The sequence below is a fragment of the Rhinolophus sinicus genome, linkage group LG06 (genome assembly GCF_036562045.2).
Source record: "Rhinolophus sinicus isolate RSC01 linkage group LG06, ASM3656204v1, whole genome shotgun sequence".
In the NCBI taxonomy this organism is placed as follows: Eukaryota; Metazoa; Chordata; class Mammalia; order Chiroptera; family Rhinolophidae; genus Rhinolophus; species Rhinolophus sinicus.
In genome coordinates this window covers 153,393,179-153,412,315 of record NC_133756.1, presented here as the reverse complement: position 1 = coordinate 153,412,315, position 19,137 = coordinate 153,393,179, and the positions used below count along the sequence as shown (strand labels likewise).

General features: G+C 43.3%; 1 protein-coding gene across 13 annotated transcripts in view; it reads left to right on the top strand.

Moving 5' to 3' along the window:
• The window catches only part of AMBRA1 (autophagy and beclin 1 regulator 1), a 155,834-nt gene that overhangs the window by 13,661 nt on the left and 123,036 nt on the right, over nucleotides 1–19,137 (top strand). For 3 of the 13 annotated variants that reach the window (XM_074336307.1, XM_074336310.1, XM_074336306.1), the window contains exons 1-8: nucleotides 1,963–2,104; nucleotides 12,822–13,075; nucleotides 13,442–13,500; nucleotides 14,009–14,192; nucleotides 14,805–14,977; nucleotides 16,159–16,225; nucleotides 16,780–16,926; nucleotides 17,197–18,233. In XM_074336307.1, coding sequence (XP_074192408.1) covers nucleotides 2,098–2,104; nucleotides 12,822–13,075; nucleotides 13,442–13,500; nucleotides 14,009–14,192; nucleotides 14,805–14,977; nucleotides 16,159–16,225; nucleotides 16,780–16,926; nucleotides 17,197–18,233 — 1,928 coding nt within the window. In that variant the 5' untranslated portion in view covers nucleotides 1,963–2,097. Of the gene's footprint in view, nucleotides 1–1,677; nucleotides 1,874–1,962; nucleotides 2,105–12,821; nucleotides 13,076–13,441; nucleotides 13,501–14,008; nucleotides 14,193–14,804; nucleotides 14,978–16,158; nucleotides 16,226–16,779; nucleotides 18,234–19,137 lie in introns of those variants that run through there. The other 10 variants (XM_074336302.1, XM_074336301.1, XM_019743639.2 and 7 more) reach the window with 5 other exon arrangements.

Genomic DNA, 19,137 nt, shown 5'->3' with positions numbered 1-19,137 from the left:
ACAGTTGATATTCAATAATAGTTCCTTTCTTTTTAATTGCTGAGTAGTATTCCATGTATCACATGTGGTTTGGATGTGCCACAGTTTAATCATTGAAGAACATCTGAGTTTTTTTCATTCTTGGCTATTATGAATAAAGCTGCTGTGAACATTTGTATACATATTTTTGTGTGCATGTAAGTTTAAAAATTTCTCTGGGATAAATGCTCAAAAGTGCAATTGCTGGATCATATGGTTTGTATTGCTTTAAATAATAATAAAAAAGAGTAATTATATGGTTTGTTTTGAAAGTTCTCAAACCCTACATTCTTGGTGTGCACTCTTGGTAACTTGTTAACCTTGATTTCTGGTGCTTTGCTCTAGCATCAAAGCAATAATGATGTATAGTTTTCCTTGTCTCTTTCATCTGATGAGCTGTGTGTATATTACAGATATTAATTAACAAACTTAACTAGGAGGCAAGTGATGGTTAACTATGGTGAAGTTAGCTCCTTTGTAGATAGGTAGGTTGAGGCATGGATGTCATGGAATTTGCCTGAGGGTATAGCATGAGTCACTCAGATTCTTTTGGGTTTATTCATTCTCCTTCTCTCTGTCTCCTGAACCAACTCTTTATAATTATGACCTTCTAGGTGTGAAGATGCGAAAAGGGTTTTTTCTGTATCTGAGGTTTAATGCCTGTTTTATAGAAGCAGTGGGTATAGTGGTTAGAGCATGCATTTTGGCAACTGATTTGAATCTTCTATGAGGGCAAATAATTTAATCTCTCTAAGCCTCAGTTTTGTGATTTGTGAAGTGGGGTAATGATAGTACCTATCGTCATAGTGTCATGATGAAAAATAAATAAGATATTGTGTGAAAAAGTGCTTAGTACTGCCAGGTGTGGAGCAAATGTTCAATTAATACTAGATAAAAACACTGCTTTAAATATGTGTTATAGTCTGTCCTGGTCTTTATCAGTTGGTGGATAATTGGATAAATAATTGGAATTTTTCTGCCATGTACTTACAAGGTTTTAAGATTGCTATTATTTTTGAGATAAGGATACTTTCTTTGAGTGCTGTTTCAAATTTAGTCTTACATGTAATTATTTAAATATAGGAAGTAATGTTGGATTATATTTATTGTAGTATTAGTTTGCATGAAAATATTTTAAAGTTTCTCCTGTGTTGTTCATATTTTCTGAGGCTCATATTCATAGAAAAATAGGAAGTGATTCTAAACTATTGGTTTCCTCTTTTTAATCAGCTCCCCCCAAAAGCATTATTTTCCGTATTTTCTTTCTAGCAGTTATCAGTACTTGAAAGTATCAATTTTTAGTCAGGTAAATAATCACGTAAGTTTCTTGAGGGCAGGCGCGTTCTTCCCTGCAGGACCCTTAGTGTCTGCAATCATGCTGAGTACACAGATGTTCAGTAAACACTTGCTGGCTGTCTATTGCTGCTTTTGCATACTTCCCCTCTCCTTAAGTGGGGCGGGGGTGAGGAAATGGAATTCAGCGTCTAGTCAGAACTTAAACGGCTGGGTTCTTCAATCCAGTGTCTTATTTTGATTGGCTGAGAAATGTGATTGGCAAGGTGGAGGGGCATCTGGACCTTTTGCATAAGAGCTCTGCATTTAATAATTTGACTTCTTTCCCTGAAGCCTTGAGGGAAATTTTTCCTTTCCCTATTCTAGTCAGCCAAGAAGCTGACCTGGGCTGACTCTACCATTGGAGAACACAGCACACAGTATCTGCGGAGCCAAGGACTGGTCGTCAAGCTCCGAGACTATCTGAAGGCAAAGCCTGAATTCAAATCCTGCTCGGGCGACTGACTCATCTTGAGAACCTAGACGAGTTTCTTAACCTCCTCCAGGTTTCGTTATTTGTCTGGTGAGTAATCTCATCTGTCCGGGGCTTGTGAGTGCCTGGTTAATGTTCTCCAAGCTTTTTACAGCCCTGTTGCTGTGGCTCCTGGGGTTTCCAAGAACTGTTGGGAACAGTGTGGTGCTCCAGGGAGGAGAGTTGGACTCTCTTTTTCCCAGACTGTGTAGAAAACAGAAAGATGTGATCCTTCGTGATTTGGCTCTACTTCAGCCTCCCAGTACTGTTGGTGGATGAAAGGTAACGTTTGTTGCAGAAGTCATTAGGCCTGTTTGCCTGAGGCAGTTGGGGTCAGTTCCCACTTCTGGGGTTAAACTGTTTTCGCCTCTGAGATTTCTTCCATCAAAAGCTACCCTTTTCCTTTGCTTGCTAATAGAAAATCTCTTGCCATTTTTGTGCACCTAAGGGTAGCCTTCCTGGTCTTGGTTTTGTTAGTAGCTTGGGACTCAGAACTGGAGCTTCATTTTCTTCTGTGTTCAGTGGTTTCCTCCTCGTTCTTCCTTGAGTTTTCAGGGCTTCTTGTGTTCTCCATGCACGGTTTCCCCCAGAATAGTGTGCAGGTAAAACGTCATTTCTTTTTCTTCATCCTCCTGAGGTAAGTGGGAGTAAGGAAGACTGTCTGTCTCAGATTTGGGACTTAGGGCTTTCTATTTCTAGATTTGATCCCACTTTGTTTTTGAACACGAACTTCCCTGTGTTTTGGATATTAGGTTATATCATGGTGAGTTACTTTAGGAAGGCCTAGTGAGCAAAATCTGGAGCAGAAAAGCTGGTGCTCTTTCCTCCCCTTTATAATAACAGTAATTGGAGTTTATTTAGTTTAGTATCGTCAAAGCATTTTGTAAAGTTGTTAGCCTGTTTGTCACATACCCTGTAGAAGTCTGCCTTACTTGGAGTTTATACCGGGGGTGCCAAAAAATAATACAAGATGACATGTATTCATGTTTTGTTATCGGTACATATTGAGTATTACAATTTTAATACAGTTTTTCCTTTCTTAAAATGTGTATCCATTATTTTTGCATTCTCTGTGTGTACAAACATTGGAGGTGGCAGTGGATATAAGAACAAAGAGGTTACATTATTTACTTATCTCTTGGTAAATTTGGTCTGACAATCTTTGTACCAGGTACATGATTCATTATCATCTCTTAGCCTGACGTTCTAGATAGAGACCGGTTGTATTTTAGAGTATTTGTAATTCTGAACATAATGCAGTAGAGATGCAGGTTCTGTTTATAAGCATTTTCTTTCTTTCTTTTTTTTTTTAAAAGATTTTATTGGGAAAGGGGAACAGGACTTTATTGGGGAACAGTGTGCACTTCCAGGACTTTTCTCCAAGTCAAGTTGTTGTCCTTTCAATCTTAGTTGTGGAGGGTTCTGTTCAGCTTCAAGTTGTTGTTCTTTCAGTCTTAGTTGTGGAGGGCGCAGCTCAGCTCCAGGTCCAGTTGCCGTTGCTAGTTGCAGGGGGCACAGCCCACCATCCCTTGCGGGAGTCGAACCCGCAACCTTGTGGTTGAGAGGATGCGCTTCAACCAACTGAGCCATCTGGGAGCTCAGCGGCAGCTCAGCTCAAGGTGCCGTGTTCAATTTTAGTTGCAGGGGGCGCTGCCCACCATCCCTTGCGGGAGTCGAGGAATTGAACTGGCAACCTTGTGGTTGAGAGCCCGCGCTCCAACCAACAACTGAGCCATCCCGGAGGCAGCTCAGCTCAAGGTGCCATGTTCATTCTTAGTTGCAGGGGGCAGAGCCCACCATCCCTTGCGGGACTTGAGGAAATTGAACTGGCAACCTTGTGGTTGAGAGCCCACTGGCCCATGTGGGAATTGAACCGGCAGCCTTCGGAGTTAGGAGCACAGAGCTCTAACCACCTGAGACACCGGGCCGGCCCTATAAGCATTTTATTTCTGGGCCTTGGCTTCTTATACAGGGACTGTGTATAATTTTGATTGTACTGGTTTTGATTCTATCCAATTATTTGCTTTCGATCTGTCAGGTGATTAATTAGAGATACTCTCTGGTTCTGCATCATAGCCACTGTAGATTCCTTTGTGCTCTCTCAGAACTGTAGGTGCCATACTTCTTTATGCAAACTCCCATTTATTGTGTACTCAGGTTACTGTTGCTTCCTAAATTGGCTTTTACTTCGAAAAGTAATGCTCCTGCCTTGAATTTTTGGCAGCCCATTTCTTCTAAGATATTCCGAGGACATTATTCCTTTAAGATAGAAAGAGGGTATTATTTTCAGTTCATACATGGAGGAAAACTTGAAATTCAGCAAGAGTGTGATTTGTCCAAGATTATGTAATGACTCAGTGGTGAAAATCAGTCATTGAAGCTTCTTTTTAGTCTTATCTTCACCCATTAAATCACATCACATTTATATCTGCATTCTCAAGCTGGAAAAATGTAATATCCCATATTCCTACCCTGGCTCTGGCAATATATCTACTACCTCTGTACTTTGTTCTAAATTTGCTGTGTTTCAAATATGAGGATAAGAAAGTCTTGCTGCCATCCCCGAGGTAGGTATTTTTTCAGGTTTTTTCCTCCCTCGTAGTGGTGGCGATGGATTTGCCGTGCGCGCACGGTTGCCTGGCCTCGTGATTAACGACATGTGCATAATGAAATGACGTTAGGATTAGGTTGGCAGTGGTACATTGTTCTCGTTTTAGAGATTTTTGACTTGCGGAAACTGAATTTATAACCTTGAACTCATTAACACCACCCCATAACGGACCACATTTTTTTTCCTTTCTAGATGTATGAGACTTTGGGGTTTCTTTTGCATTTTCCTTATAACTGATATAAGTACATATTCTGTTTATTTATTCTGTGCTAGGTGTTGTGCTAGGTACTGGGCCTCTGACAGACATGGTTTTTGCCCTCGTAGAGCTTATAGTTTAATGAGGAAGAAAGAGTCATAAGAAGGAATTTCACTGTATGAAAACTGCCTCTAATGTGTGCTTTTTCCAGTACCGCCAAGCATTTCTTCAGCACATTCTGTCTGGGTGTCCTCCAGTTTCATTCAGTTCTGACACTACGTACACCTGGAGATAGCGTCAGATCCCACAGGTTAAAGGGCTCAGTCCCACAGAGCTGCGCCCCCCTCAACTTCAGAGGCCAATGGCAAGTTCAAGTTGTCACCTGTGCCCTGATTGACCCAAGATAGATGGGAGGTTCCCATGACTCCCTCCTTGGGTTCGATTAATTTGCTAGAGCAGATCACAACTCAAACATTTACTTCCGATTTCCAGTTTATTGTAAAGGACCCAGGTGAGCAGCCAGATAAAGAGGTACATGGGGCAAGATCCAGAAGGGTCCCAGGCACCGGAGCTTCTGTCCCCATGGGAGTGGGGTGGGTACATCACCCTCCTGGGTTGAGGATGTGTTTACCAGCCTGGAAAGCTCATCAAATCTTGTGGTTCCAGAGTTTTTAGAGCTTAATCTGTAGGCCTCCTCCCACAGTCTCCCCTTCCCAGAGGTCAGTGGCTGGGACTGAGAGTTCCAACCCTCAAATGTCTTGCTCCTGGTGACCAGTTCCATCCTGAGGCTCTCTAGGGGCACCACCCAAAGTCACCTCATTGGTATGAAGTCAGAGAAGGCTTGTAAAGAACGACCAAAGACACGCCCATACTCAGGAAATTCCAAGGGTTTCAAGAGCTCTGTGCCTGGAACGGGGAAGAAGACCAAATATGCTTTTCTTCTTCTAAATCACTGAATCACACCACCTCAAAGTTTGTGGCCCAAACAGTAAAGATTTATTATTTCTCACAATCTTGAATTCCAGGGTTAGGAGTTTGGACAGGGCTCGTCAGGATGGTTCTTCTGCCCTGTTGCATGAGTTGGGATTACTCATTAGTCCGGTGGCTGAGCTGGTTTAGAGGGTTCCATCGGCATCTTGATAGTCTTCCCTGTGGCCTCTGTCTCTCCAAGTGGTGTCTTGTATCCAGGGCCTCTCTGCCTGGTTGCTCTCTCCAGCAGGACATCCTGAATTTGTTTTCAGCTTGGTGGTTGGCTTCCACAAGTGAAAATGGAAGCTGGCCAGGCCTAGAACCTGCACATCATAGCTTCTGCCACATTCTGTGGTCAAAACAAGTCACAACGTCAGCCCAGATTCAAGGGAAGAGAAATATGTTCTCAACTCATGATGGGTGGAGCAGCATGGGTGTAGGTAGGGTAGGAAGGAATTGATGGCTACTGTCTTTGGAGAGAATCCAGCACAAGCAGGTAAACTAAGTTAGTTATAGAGACTCCTGATTGGGGACCAAGTCTGGCCATGGGGGGACGTCTCTACCAGTTGTATCTGCCATGTGGACGAGAAAGGGTCGGCATGCGACTACACGTAAAGACTCTTCTTTTCTCAGGTGTGTTTCATTTTTAACTAAAGGGTGTGCCCAGGTTTGACATAGTATCACAATCACATCCTCTGTTAGTTATACTTGCCCCCGTCCTCCGTTTGGTGCTTTATCAAATGTAGAGTGATTTCTGGTCGAAGGTTTTGAAGGCCCTTTTTCTCTCAAAAACTATGTAAATGAATTGCAGTAAAGAAGGGAGTGAACATTTTTTTCATTTTTCCTCAGCATCTTTTTTTAATTTCTTTACCTTCAAGGAAATGAACATTAAAAATATAAAGCAAGCAGATTTCCAGTTGTTATTGTAAGGCAGTGAACATTGATTGAGGAACTAATACATGTGAGACCAGTATACGAAGCAGGAGAGAAGCAGTCTAGGAGGTTTTATTTCTGGTCTTGGGGAGTCTTCTGTAGTAATTAAGTATCAAGACTCGGGAGCCGGACTGCCTGAGTTTGAATCCTGAAACTACCACTGACAGTGTGGCTTGTTCTCTTGGGATCTCTTGTACCTTTTGGGTGACTGAGGATTGTAAATGAGTTGCTCTACGTAAAGTGCTAAGAACAGTGCCTGGGACACGAGAAGCATATGAAAGTGTCAGTTATTATTGTTTTAACCATTACCATGTGGTTTTATTTTATTGTTTTTAAGTTAACAATAGTAAGATCTTTTATACAAAGTGATTTGGAGACTGCTGCAGTGGACAGCTTCCTTTTGCCTAGAAGACTTTGTATTACATTTAATCTGAGTGTTGACAGGATTTTGTGCCCTAAAATTTATTTTTCTTACTGCCGTTTCAATTTTAATTCTTCATTAGAGAATGAAATTGTTACGCTAATACAGTGTTGGGATTAATCAACAATGATCCTTTAATCCTTGTGGTAACCTGGTCATGTCCATACGGTCAGTACAGTAGTCCCCTGTTACCCGCACTGTTGCCTTCTGTGCTTTCAGTTACCCATGGGCAACTGCAGTCCAAAAATATTAAATGGAAAATTCCACCTGACTTCATCTCACCACGTAGGCCCTGTGTAATCTCGCCAGGTAGGCGTCATGGCCTCTCTCATCATCACAAGACGTGTGAGCACAGTTCAGTAAGGTATTTTGAGAGAGAGACCACATTCATGTAACTGTTCTTACAGTGTATTGTTATAATTCTGTCATTAGTTATTGTTGTTAGTCTCTTGCTGCGCCTAATTTATAAATTAAACTTGATCATAGGTATGTAGGTATAGGAAGAAAAACATATATAGGGTTCGGGACTTTTCCTGGTTTCAGGCATCCCTGGGGGGTCTTGAAACATATCCCTTGCAGATAGGGGAAACGACTGTCATCACATTTTATAAATGAGGAAACTCAAGTACAGGAGATTAAGTAACTATTCCAGGAAACCAAGACACCTTCAGGTACCAGGAAAATGACAGAGCTGGGATTCATTCGGGCAGTCTGATTTAGGGCCCATATACCACTATACTACCTCTTATTTAGAAATTATGGATAAGAAATAAAATAAAAACTACTTAAAATTTCTCAATCTAGATGTAAGCATACAGTTAGCACTTTGGCACATCCTAGGATATACTTTAGTAGCGTGTTCACAGTAGAGACACAATCCAGGCAATAGTTGAAGTTTTTCTGCTTCCAAGTGTGTGTGCCTTCAGAATGTTAGCTGTTTACAGTTCTAGATTTGTGATGCTTCGCCCCAAACGCCCTGCCCCTCTCTAAGTTTATTCCGGTCTACAGGAGTCGGACAGGAGCTGTATGGAGGCAGGTATGATTGGGCTCTGGTGCTCATATTTTGGACTTGGATCCCATATCGTGTCGTGTGAAGTGTCCTGACAATGCCTGTAGAAAGTCCTGTTAATGAAAACAAAGCTGCCAGCTGTAGAACACCCTGTGTGTTTTCATCCATGTGCATTGCTAAAGAGTACTGGCCCACTTTTAGGCCTCTAGTGAAAGGCCTGACATTTTGTAGTTAATTTTCCAGTTGTTGGGGAACTTAACGCAAGTGATCCTAGATTTAGTATTAAAAGATTTTTCTTTTTTCGAGTTAACCTTGGGTCGAATCCTGTATGTTATGGAGTGTAGCTGATTTGACCCTGGTTTTGCCCACATGGGCACAGCGAGGTGGGGAGATGCAGTTCCTCAGGCCTGTGAGGCAGTTGGATGCCGTTTGAAGTCCCTTCCAGGTCTAATAAGCGACACCCCTCAAATGCTGTTGGAAGGGAGGATTTGGAGTCTTAGTTATTAGCCAGGTTGCAAATACAGCTCTAAGTTGTTGGTTGTTTTTAAATTCACTTTACTTATGTACAGGTAGCCCGCAGCTCACAAATACACTTTATTTTCCTGAGTACTTTTACTTCGTTGTCTGGTAACAGCCTTGGAAATGTTTCTTAGAAATCTGCCAGTCTTAGGAATTGTGGCATCTGGGGTCTCCGGGTGTTAGTTGTCCAAACAGTGAGGGAAACCACAGTGTGAAGCCCACGGAGGACTGACGCCTAATGGCGACATTAACAGCACCAGTGGTAATGCTCTACCACTCTTGTTCTTGGGCCTCGCAAAACCGATGGAACAGACACTTGGACTCCTGTTTTACATAGGGGGAAACTGAGTCTCAGAGAGGTTAAGTAACTTGCCCAAAGTCATATAGCTAGCAGGTGGAGCAAAACTGCTGGCATAAGATGATACGTTTTCAAGGGGAACCTGTAAGTCCAACGTTTGGTTCCCACTGGGCTGTGGCGTACTCTCTAGGTGATTTTTATTAGTAGTTGTTAAATATAATGATGTCCTAGAATTAAGCAGAGAAAATCGTTAAAGGTGGTTTATGTTCCCATCTTTTTAGAGTGATGGTCATGTTATAGGGGGTGGCGTGGAAATGGGTAGAATCTCGGCATTTGTGTTCTTTGTGCATGTGTCCCAGTTGTGGCCTTTCAGTTCTACTTCCATGAGGCATTTCGTGATGAGAATTGCTTCTGGGGGCTGTGTGATGGCATCACAAAGACTATTCTTGGCACCTTTTGTCTCAGTCTGGTTTAAGGGACAGATTGGGAGACTTGTTTCTTCCTCCTTTTTGAAAAGAAGAATGAAAAACACACTTCACTGGCACTTCCTCCTCAGTGCCAGGCCTGTCTGACTTCACTTGATTTAGCGCCTTTTGTTCTTTGCAGAGAACCGAGTACAATCTCTCCTCAGGTTGCTGTGAGGCGTTTAGCAGAAGTCCCTTATCCTTTTAAAGAAACAGCAAATATTTTTCTTCAGACAAAAGAAAAACTGCAATTGTTTGTCCCTTTGACTTCTTGCCACCAGTCAGACTTTCTTTTGTTTGAACTTGCAGTGTGTTTGGGTCCCTGGGAATCAATAGACAAGCTCTTTGGTGACCCTGAGCTTTGCTTCTTTAGTTTTCTTGGTAACTGGTATTTATAGCAGCTCTTTCCTCCTCCTTCTGATTCCTGAACGATCTTCAGGTTGCATCACAGTTTTCTGAATCATATGATGTTTGTGACCTATATTTTCTTCTTCCTCTTGAATTACACGAGGTCAGAAAGTCAGACTTTTTTTTTTTAAGGATTATCCTGCTGCTGTTTTCACCACGTATTATAAGAATATAAATGGTTTAAATGTATTTCTCTGAAAGTACTTTTATGTTGCACTGTTAGGAGAAGGGACCCTCAAAACTGTTTCTCCTGAAATTCTCTATATTAGGTAAAAGAATTTTAGGCTCAAAAAAAATTACAGACTAAGTAAAGGGTTAAGGTGAACTAATGGGAACTGTATTTATGCACTGTTCTGGTTAGTCATTATTCAGCTGTGTGGCAATTTAACTTCCAGACTTTCGGTCCTAAACCATGAGTTGTCAGGGTCACCAAGGAGATTATTTCCTTCCAGTTAGTTCATCCTTAGTTTATTCAGGAGGTTGGCTTGCAGCATGTTGACATTTTCGGTGTGTACATATTTATATCGTGCACTGTTGAGGGATGAAGCCATACCAGGAGGCTGGAGTTTGTTCGTTTGTCACTCCTTAGGGAACCGTGTGCTGTACGTGACTAGGAGCTTGCAGTTGTGTCTTTCTGTAGAATCTTTCTGACTTTACATTTTAATATTCTAGGGAGAAAGCTCCTTTCAGCACAGGCTGTACATATTATTCCTTCTGTCTGTATTAGATTGCATTTAGTTGCATACTTTTTAGATTGCAGCCTTTCATGAAATGTAAAGAGCCAATTTGTTGTTTGACTTTTTACAACAAGCATTTATTACTTAAATTTAAAAAGTGAAAAGAACCCTGCCTTTTCTAATTACTAAATCACCTACAGTCTCACCACCCAAAGAAAACCATGGTTAGTATTTTTTATATTTCTTTTGTATCATTATTCTCCCAGATCTTTTTTTAAAACAAAATTGGAATCATACTTTGTATATAATTTTGTATTCTGCTTATTTCACTTAACATGCATTTTTCACATCATTACTTTAAAAATACAATGTTAATAGGTAATACATTTCAAAAATAAAAATGACATAAAACAAAGACAGAAGTCTTGCTTTCCTCTTTGTCTTCATTCACCTGTCCATTCAGTCCCTAATAAGTGACTGTTCATTTCTCCTCTTATTCAAAAGGTAGCTTTACTATATATTTTGTTCTGTACCTTGCTTTTTCCCCTTCTTAACAATGTATCTTGGGGATCTCTTGTTGTCAGTACCCAGAGAATCTTGCTTACATAGATTAGTCGTCAGTCCCCTTTAAATAGATAGAGTTGTCCCCAGTTTTTGCTATTACAAATAATTATGACAGAAGTAGTAATTACCCTACAGCATTTACCCTGCTTCAGTTATTAATGGAAAGTTCTTTCCAGAAGAATGTCAGCTAGTAAATGTAGAAATCATTATGAAATTAGAAAATCAACATCTTTCAGTGCCCCAAATGAAGCAATTGAAGAAAGAAGCACCGGTGACTGCTAAACCATTAAGCAAAAGGTTGAGGAGGAACAGGATACTCACGTGGTGCAGAATGTTAGCCATGGACTGCTAACTGTAAAGAGGGAAATAATAGACTTCCATAAAGAGAGCTCTTCCTGGCTGTTACACGCTTAGCCGAATGATCGTGTTTTGCCAGGCGATCCCAGAAGTTGCCAAGTCCCGCAAAGTGGGGCCGCCTGAGAATGTGCCACCTGATGTTCTGCATCACAAGGTGCATGGAGAGCATCACCTCTCGTTAGACCTACCCGTCTGTTTACAGGAAACACAAGGGACAGAGAGGCGAGCTAAATGGCACTGTGAAGAAACAAGTAGGCAGAACTAGAATGTGAGATACTCTGCAGGTCAGTTGTCCTGGGCTTTTTAAAAAGCTTGTGTTGTAAATAAATAAATAAACAAAACCAACCAAAACAAAACTTGGAGGCCACTCCAGAATAAAAAAGACTAAAGAGACGTAACATCCAAATTCATTGCTTGAGCTTGACTGAGTTCCGGGAATTTTTGTTTTTAAAGCCAACTATTAAAGACGTTTTTTTTGACAGTTGCGGCAATTTGAGGACTGAGTATTAGCTGATAATAGGTGTGGTAATGGTATTGTGCTTATGAAGCCAAATATCCTTATTCCTAGGAGATACATAGTGGGGTCTGTAGGGCTAGAGTGTCTTGATGCCTCCTGAAATGGTTCAGAAAAAAATAAAACAACCCATATATAGCCATATCTCTATTCATGGAGGTAAAGCACATTTGACAAAATATTAACAATTCTTGAGTCTGAGTGGTGAATAGGGTGTTTCTTCTGCTGTTTTTAAAACTGTTCTGTAAATTTGAAATTTTTGATAATAGAGTTGAAGGAACAGTGCTGCAATGAATAACGTTTCCATAACGTATTCTTTTGAAATGCCATTTTATTGGGCTGAATACTCTGTTCTATAGGGGAGTCACAAGTCTTTCATAGTTTCACATGTATATATTTTGCTGCTAGTTCATATTTTAGTAGAATTTTTGTTTATTTTGTGATAATTTTATCACAAAAGGCTTGTGGTGGATGAGATTTTTTTTTTTTCTCTTTCCTCCTCTGCTCTGAAACTTTAGTGGAGAAGAGAAAAAGGGAGTGAGAAAGGTACCCCAAAGTAGTCCTTATGCACCTGCTTTCAGGTAGGAGATAGAATGGAAGCTGCTATATAAGAACCATCCCTGAAGTAAAAGTCTTTTAAAATTGGTTACCTGCCCTGTGGTTTGGAGGCTGCCCAAGTGATGAGGGGTACCAGCAACTAGCGAAGCAGCATGGCATAGAAAGGGGGGACTGGTGTTGTGTTGTGTTTTTGATAGGTTTTTAGACCTTTTTGTTAGTAGCAAAACTTCTTCCTGCCTGATAATGACAGAATAACTACTTTAGAGAATGATCTATTCTTTAGATCTGAAGCTGAGCTATGGAGGATATGAGAGGAATTTGATGAAATATTATTTGAAGAAAAGTCTTGGGAGGAGAGTCTTTTCTGAGAAAGTGTCATTAAATATGGAAAGAATACTTTCTCCTCTTTGAAAGGAGAGTCCCCTCTAGACTCGCATTTGCAGTGGGAAGCTTCTCTGATTGCGGAATACATGTTTTTTGACATTACTGTCTATACCTTAGATTTCCATGAAGACAACTTGCAAGGACCTGAATGGCCTCATTTTAGCTGCTTTAGAGTGCAGAGCGACTGCTTGCTCCTTCTCTTCCTGTGCCTGGTGTGCCAGTGGCTGCTGAGCGCCATGAAGGTTGTTCCAGAGAAGAATGCTGTCAGGATACTCTGGGGGCGAGAACGGGGCACGCAGGCCTTTGGAGCGCAGCGGCTTCTGCAGGAGCTGGTGGAAGATAAAACCCGGTGGATGAAATGGGAGGGCAAGGTAAGAAAAATGGCATAGCGTTTGTAGGGGTGACAGTAGAATGGGGCCTTAGACTGGGTTGATGGCATAGAATTGGGGTATAACATTCTGTGTAGGAGAATTGACGTACGAGCTAACTTAGGGAGTTGTTATTATTTACAAGTTGGGAAGAATTTATGGGCTACAAATATCTTTTTACTTTAGAGTTAGACATTTTTCCTAAAGGTAATTTGATTTATCTCTCTCAGTGTGTAGCTTGATCATTATGTCCAGTTTTTAAGCTGACACTGTGAATGCCGGTCCAGAATGGTTCATGTGCTTTTGAGATAGAGTGGGCCATAGTTTATAAATAATGTATTTTAACTTTTTTGTCTGTTTGTTTCCCAGAGAGTAGAACTGCCGGATAGTCCACGTTCTACCTTCTTACTGGCCTTCAGCCCAGACAGGTACCTAATACTTATCTCTAACTGAACCTAAGACATGTGACAGCATAGCTTTCTGTGTATTTGGCCTAGCTTGATCTTCCAAGTCAAACCCCTAAAGGCTCTTTGAAACACTGTAAGAACAGAGCTTTGGCAATGTATCAGAAAGGGAAATAAAGTAGATGACCAGTGCTAACCATAAAAGCATAAAGGGAATAAGCCAAGGAAATATGAACATCGAGGATCAAAACTTGGAAAGTTTCTCAATAACCATCCTTTGCCTGTGCGCTACAAGCCACCAATGGTATGATAGAAAAACTATTCTCTGGAGGGGATATGTGTCATTAGGCGACAGTGTGGAGAATCCAAAAGCTTTTAAAGAGCAGAATATTTCTGTTGTTTGTAGTGCCCAAGGTGTAGTTGTTTTCATTCTTGGATGGGGATAGCACCAATTTTCTGTGTTGTCCAAAGCTGATAAAAATGTGTTACCCTCCCACGTGCTTCACATTCACTTCCTACTCTGATTCCCTAGGACCCTGTTGGCCTCCACCCATGTGAACCATAATATATATATTACGGAGGTGAAGACTGGCAAGTGTGTTCATTCTCTGATCGGACACCGTCGCACTCCATGGTGTGTCACTTTTCATCCCACCATCTCAGGCCTTATTGCTTCAGGATGCCTAGATGGGGAGGTTAGGATTTGGGATTTACACGTAAGTATTTTCTTTGTATTCTACACGCAGTCTTGTTTACCATTGGGTTCTTAAGTCTGGAGGAGAGACTAGCCAGGTCCTTAGGACTATGTATGAGGCAGTGGTAGTTGCTGCCCACGTAATTGATGGGCAGCCTCACCCCGAGTCCTCCGTTCTCTAATGAACGCCCCGTGTGACTGTTCTTCCGTCTGCCTACTGTGGCGGAGGACAGGAGGCTCTAAGTTCCTGATGGATTTTTGTTGTCTTAGAGCAAGGCTTGTACTGTACTCGGTCACGGTTGTCAAAGCAGAGTGCTCCTTGCCCTGGGGACTGGCCAGTGGGTTGTGTGCACCACGTCGTGTGCCAGGATCCAGGCTTCAGAAACAGGAGCAGCGCTGATGCTCATTGCTTGTGAATTGTGGCTGACTCAGAGAACCGAGCTGACAGTGACGTTTTCCTGATAAATTGGTGATACTGCCCAATCACTGGTTTGCTACAGTGTTTTACAGGGGATGTATTTAAAGTAGGCGCTACAGTAGTCGTTTTACCTTAAAGGGACCTTTCTTGAAATTGACATCCCATTTTGGTGGCAGCTTATAACCTGAGACTGTTTGGGATTTGGCTCATTCGTAGGGTGGCAGTGAAAGTTGGTTCACAGACAGCAACAATGCCATTGCATCTCTGGCTTTCCACCCTACGGCCCAGCTCCTACTGATTGCCACTGCCAACGAGATCCACTTCTGGGACTGGAGTCGACGGGAACCCTTTGCTGTGGTGAAGACAGCTAGTGAGATGGAACGGGTCCGGTGAGTACTGTTCCCACGAGTGACGGCTGGCATAGGATCAACATGGCAGAGCATTTATACTCGCTGTCACCTTGGGACAGATCGTTCTCCCTGCTCGGGGCAGGTTGTTATCCTGATAGCTCCTCCTTTTTAAGCAGCTGGCCAGTCAGTTGGAAAGCAGTTCATTTTGTTCATTTTAGTGGATCATCATTGGCCTCCTCTTCCAGTCTCTGTGGACTGGACTCATTAGAACCCTTTTGAGGTTCGGAGCTATCTGGGTTTGGGGTAGGGCCCTTTTTTTGGGAAAGCGAAAGGTGTTCAGGTTGTGGATAGCTTGAGGAGTAATTGTTCATCCCTGGTTTTCTGTGTTTATCAAACTTTAAGACGTACCGTGTTTCCCCGAAAATAAGACCCAGCTGGACAATCAGCCCTAATGCATCTTTTGAAGCAAAAATTAATATAAGACCCGGTCTTATATTATATATCATATTATATTAATTATATATATTATATTATTTTATACCCAGTTGTATATTATAGTAAAATAAGACTGGGTCTTATATTAATTTTTGCTCCAAAAGGTGCATTAAAGATGATTATTCAGCTAGGCCTTATTTTCGGGGAAACACGGTAAGTATGCTTCAAATGTGCCCATTGATATTTGTTTAGCTCTCAAGATCAAAACACACATTGCTTGAATTAAAGTTGATGCATTGTTTTCTTTTGGTTCTCTTGGTATTGCAGTTGGGTATAAGCTAATTTTCTAGTCTCAGCTCTGTTACTTGATGCTGAGACTGTTTATTATCACCAGAACTCATGCCTCTTGACAGTGTAGCTGCTGTGTGAGGGAAGAACTGAACTTGCAGCCCAGTATGGGAGCAGTCTATGCTTTACTGTTATGATGAGCTGTGAGATACGAGCAAGTGTGTTTAATGTAGCTGCTTCCTGGGATGGAAGCCTAGGTGTTGTTTTGAAATTATTTTTGTGATACACATTCCCTTATTCTGGAAAGTGTGAGGAGGTAACAAGTATTGAGCCTTATTACTTTAATCTGTTTGAAAGTTTTGGAAGTCTCTACCATGAAGTGGATACCTGGGTAATCCCAAGTTACCAGTAATGATTGCTATCAATTTGAACACAGGTTTCCTCTTGTCAGTTAACATAATGTCTCTCTGTGTGTCTCTTTCTTCTTCTGTTTTCAGTTTGGTGAGATTCGATCCTCTTGGACACTACTTACTCACAGCCATTGTTAACCCTTCTAATCAGCAGGTAAGTTAGTCAGTAGTTCCAACTCCATCTCAACTGTGTGTTCTTTTCTAAACTACTGCTTTGATTTTGATTATATTGGACTTCACTTTTCAGTGCCCAAGTGTTTCTTTGCAGTCAAGATTCAAAAGTAGCTTCAGGCTGTGTATTCAAAGTTACAGCCACAGTCTTGCCAGGGGAATCAGTTCGGAAGCCCCCGAGTGATTGCCCCATTAGAAGTAACCAGGCAGGGGTGGGTGCTTGTCATTCATGGGCCTCTGGCTGGTTCATGTCTCGCTTCCCCTCACTGCCTCTGTTTCATGGAGATGCCTTTTGTAAGAGAATTGGTTCTCCAATGTACTCACTCACAACTGTGGTTAATGGGAGTGAATAATTTATTGCCATATGATGATTCTGAATCTGCAGCCAGTCAGGGCTCGGTGCTTCAGGGGTAGAGGTGTAGCCTAGCTATGAAAGTTGTTTTCCTTGGGTGATTATCAGTAGTTTCTCTTGATTTACCTGGAGGTTCTGCCTAACTGCCTGGCTCTCCCCCTGCCCCACCTTGGTCCACATTGCAGGGTGATGATGAACCAGAGATCCCCATAGACGGAACTGAATTATCCCACTACCGTCAGCGTGCCCTCCTGCAATCACAGCCAGTTCGCCGGACGCCTCTCCTCCACAATTTCCTGCACATGCTGTCCTCCCGCTCCTCTGGCATCCAGGTGGGAGAGCAAAGCACAGTGCAAGATTCTGCTACCCCCTCACCCCCACCGCCTCCCCCTCAACCCTCCACGGAACGCCCCAGGACTTCCGCTTACATCAGGCTCCGACAGCGGGTCAGTTACCCCACAGCTGAGTGCTGCCAGCACCTCGGGATCCTGTGCCTTTGCAGCCGCTGCTCTGGCACTCGAGTTCCTTCCCTCTTGCCACACCAGGACAGTGTCCCCCCTGCTTCTGCCAGGGCTACTACCCCTTCCTTTTCTTTTGTGCAGACCGAGCCCTTCCACCCCCCGGAGCAGGCCTCATCAGCGCAGCAGGACCAGGGCCTCCTGAACCGGCCGTCTGCCTTCAGTACAGTCCAGAGCAGCACTGCCGGCAACACGCTCCGCAACCTCAGCCTGGGGCCCACTCGCCGCTCTCTGGGAGGCCCGTTGTCTAGCCACCCTTCTCGGTATCACCGAGAAATAGCTCCCGGGCTGACGGGGTCTGAGTGGACCCGGACGGTGCTCAGTCTGAACTCCCGCTCTGAGGCGGACTCCATGCCCCCTCCCAGGACCAGTGCCTCTTCGGTGAGTTTGCTGTCTGTGCTGAGACAGCAGGAAGGTGGCTCTCAAGCATCTGTGTACACTTCAGCCACAGAAGGGAGGGGTTTTCCAGCTCCAGGGCTGGCCGCTGAGTCAGATGGAGGGAACGGCTCCAGCCAGAACAACTCAGGCAGCATTCGCCATGAGCTTCAGTGTGACCTGAGACGCTTCTTTTTGGAGTATGACCGGCTTCAGGAGCTGGACCAGAGCCTGAACGGGGAAGCCCCCCAGACCCAACAGGCCCAGGAAATGCTCAACAATAACATTGAATCTGAGAGGCCAGGCCCCTCCCACCAACCCACCCCACACAGCAGTGAGAACAACTCTAACCTGTCCCGGGGCCACCTGAATCGCTGCCGTGCTTGCCACAACCTCCTCACCTTCAACAACGATACCCTGCGCTGGGAAAGAACCACACCTAACTACTCCTCTGGCGAGGCCAGCTCCTCCTGGCAGGTCCCCAGTACCTTTGAGGGCTTGCCATCGAGTGGCAGCCAGTTGCCACCTCTCGAGCGGACTGAGGGCCAGTCGCCTAGCTCCAGCAGGCTGGAGTTGAGCAGCTCTGCTAGTCCGCAGGAGGAGAGGACTGTGGGGGTGGCCTTCAACCAGGAGACAGGCCACTGGGAAAGGATTTACACCCCGTCCAGCAGATCTGGGAGTGTCTCACAGGAGGCCTTGCACCAGGACATGCCTGAGGAAAGCTCTGAGGAAGACTCACTCAGGAGGTAAGCAGCTGCTTTCCTGTCTGCTCTTGATCCCTCACTTTTCTCCTTATATCTCTTCCTTCAGGCCTGTAGATGTTGTGGCTGGATCTGGAGTGTCTGGGACCCACGCATTTGGTTCGGCTCTCCCTAGCTTCCATTGCCTCTTCTTGGAAAATCTTGCTGCAGTGGCAGCCAGAGGATAGGGCCTAGCGATGTGAGTCAGTTGGCTCTGCTGGCTCCTTCTCTGCTTAAGCTCCTGTGACCTTCAGCCTTGCAGGAGAGAGTAGACTAAGTTAGAGAGGGGTGAGGAGGTAGAACCGCTGACTTCCTTTGCCCTGCTTGTGACCTCCTTGAAGGATTGTATGTTCAGGACTAGTTATTGTGAAATAAGAAAATGTCCCAGGGTGCCTAGAAATTAGTAGTAAAAGAGAACCCTGCTTGGGACAGATTAGTGTATTGGCTCTTTTTGTGTCGCTTTGTGTTCACCTCTTAAATCTTACCTTTCGGAACATTGCAACTTGACAAAGAAAAAAAAGAAAATAATATACACATACGTGTCAAGGAAAGTTCATATTTTTTTAGAGAGATATACATTTTGGACAGCAAGTTAGTTGCTTACTTTTGGAGTAGATCTTCTGGATGGACATTCACCTCGGGGTGGGGAAGAAGAATTCATAGAAGGAAGGCCTCTTCATACTTGGCGTTCCAGGCGACTCTTTCATGGAAGAAACAGAGTGGGTGTCGCCAGTCGCCCACCACATGTTCCATGTATGGCTGTGTGCGCATCTATATTTATTAGGGACTTCTTTCTGTAATTCTGTAAAGGTCAAATCTAGCGTAATCACCAACTCCCAGAATATGCTTGTTGGATCCAAACAGCATATTGCTCTGCCTTATATCCTGTGTTGAAGCAACTGCAATTTCT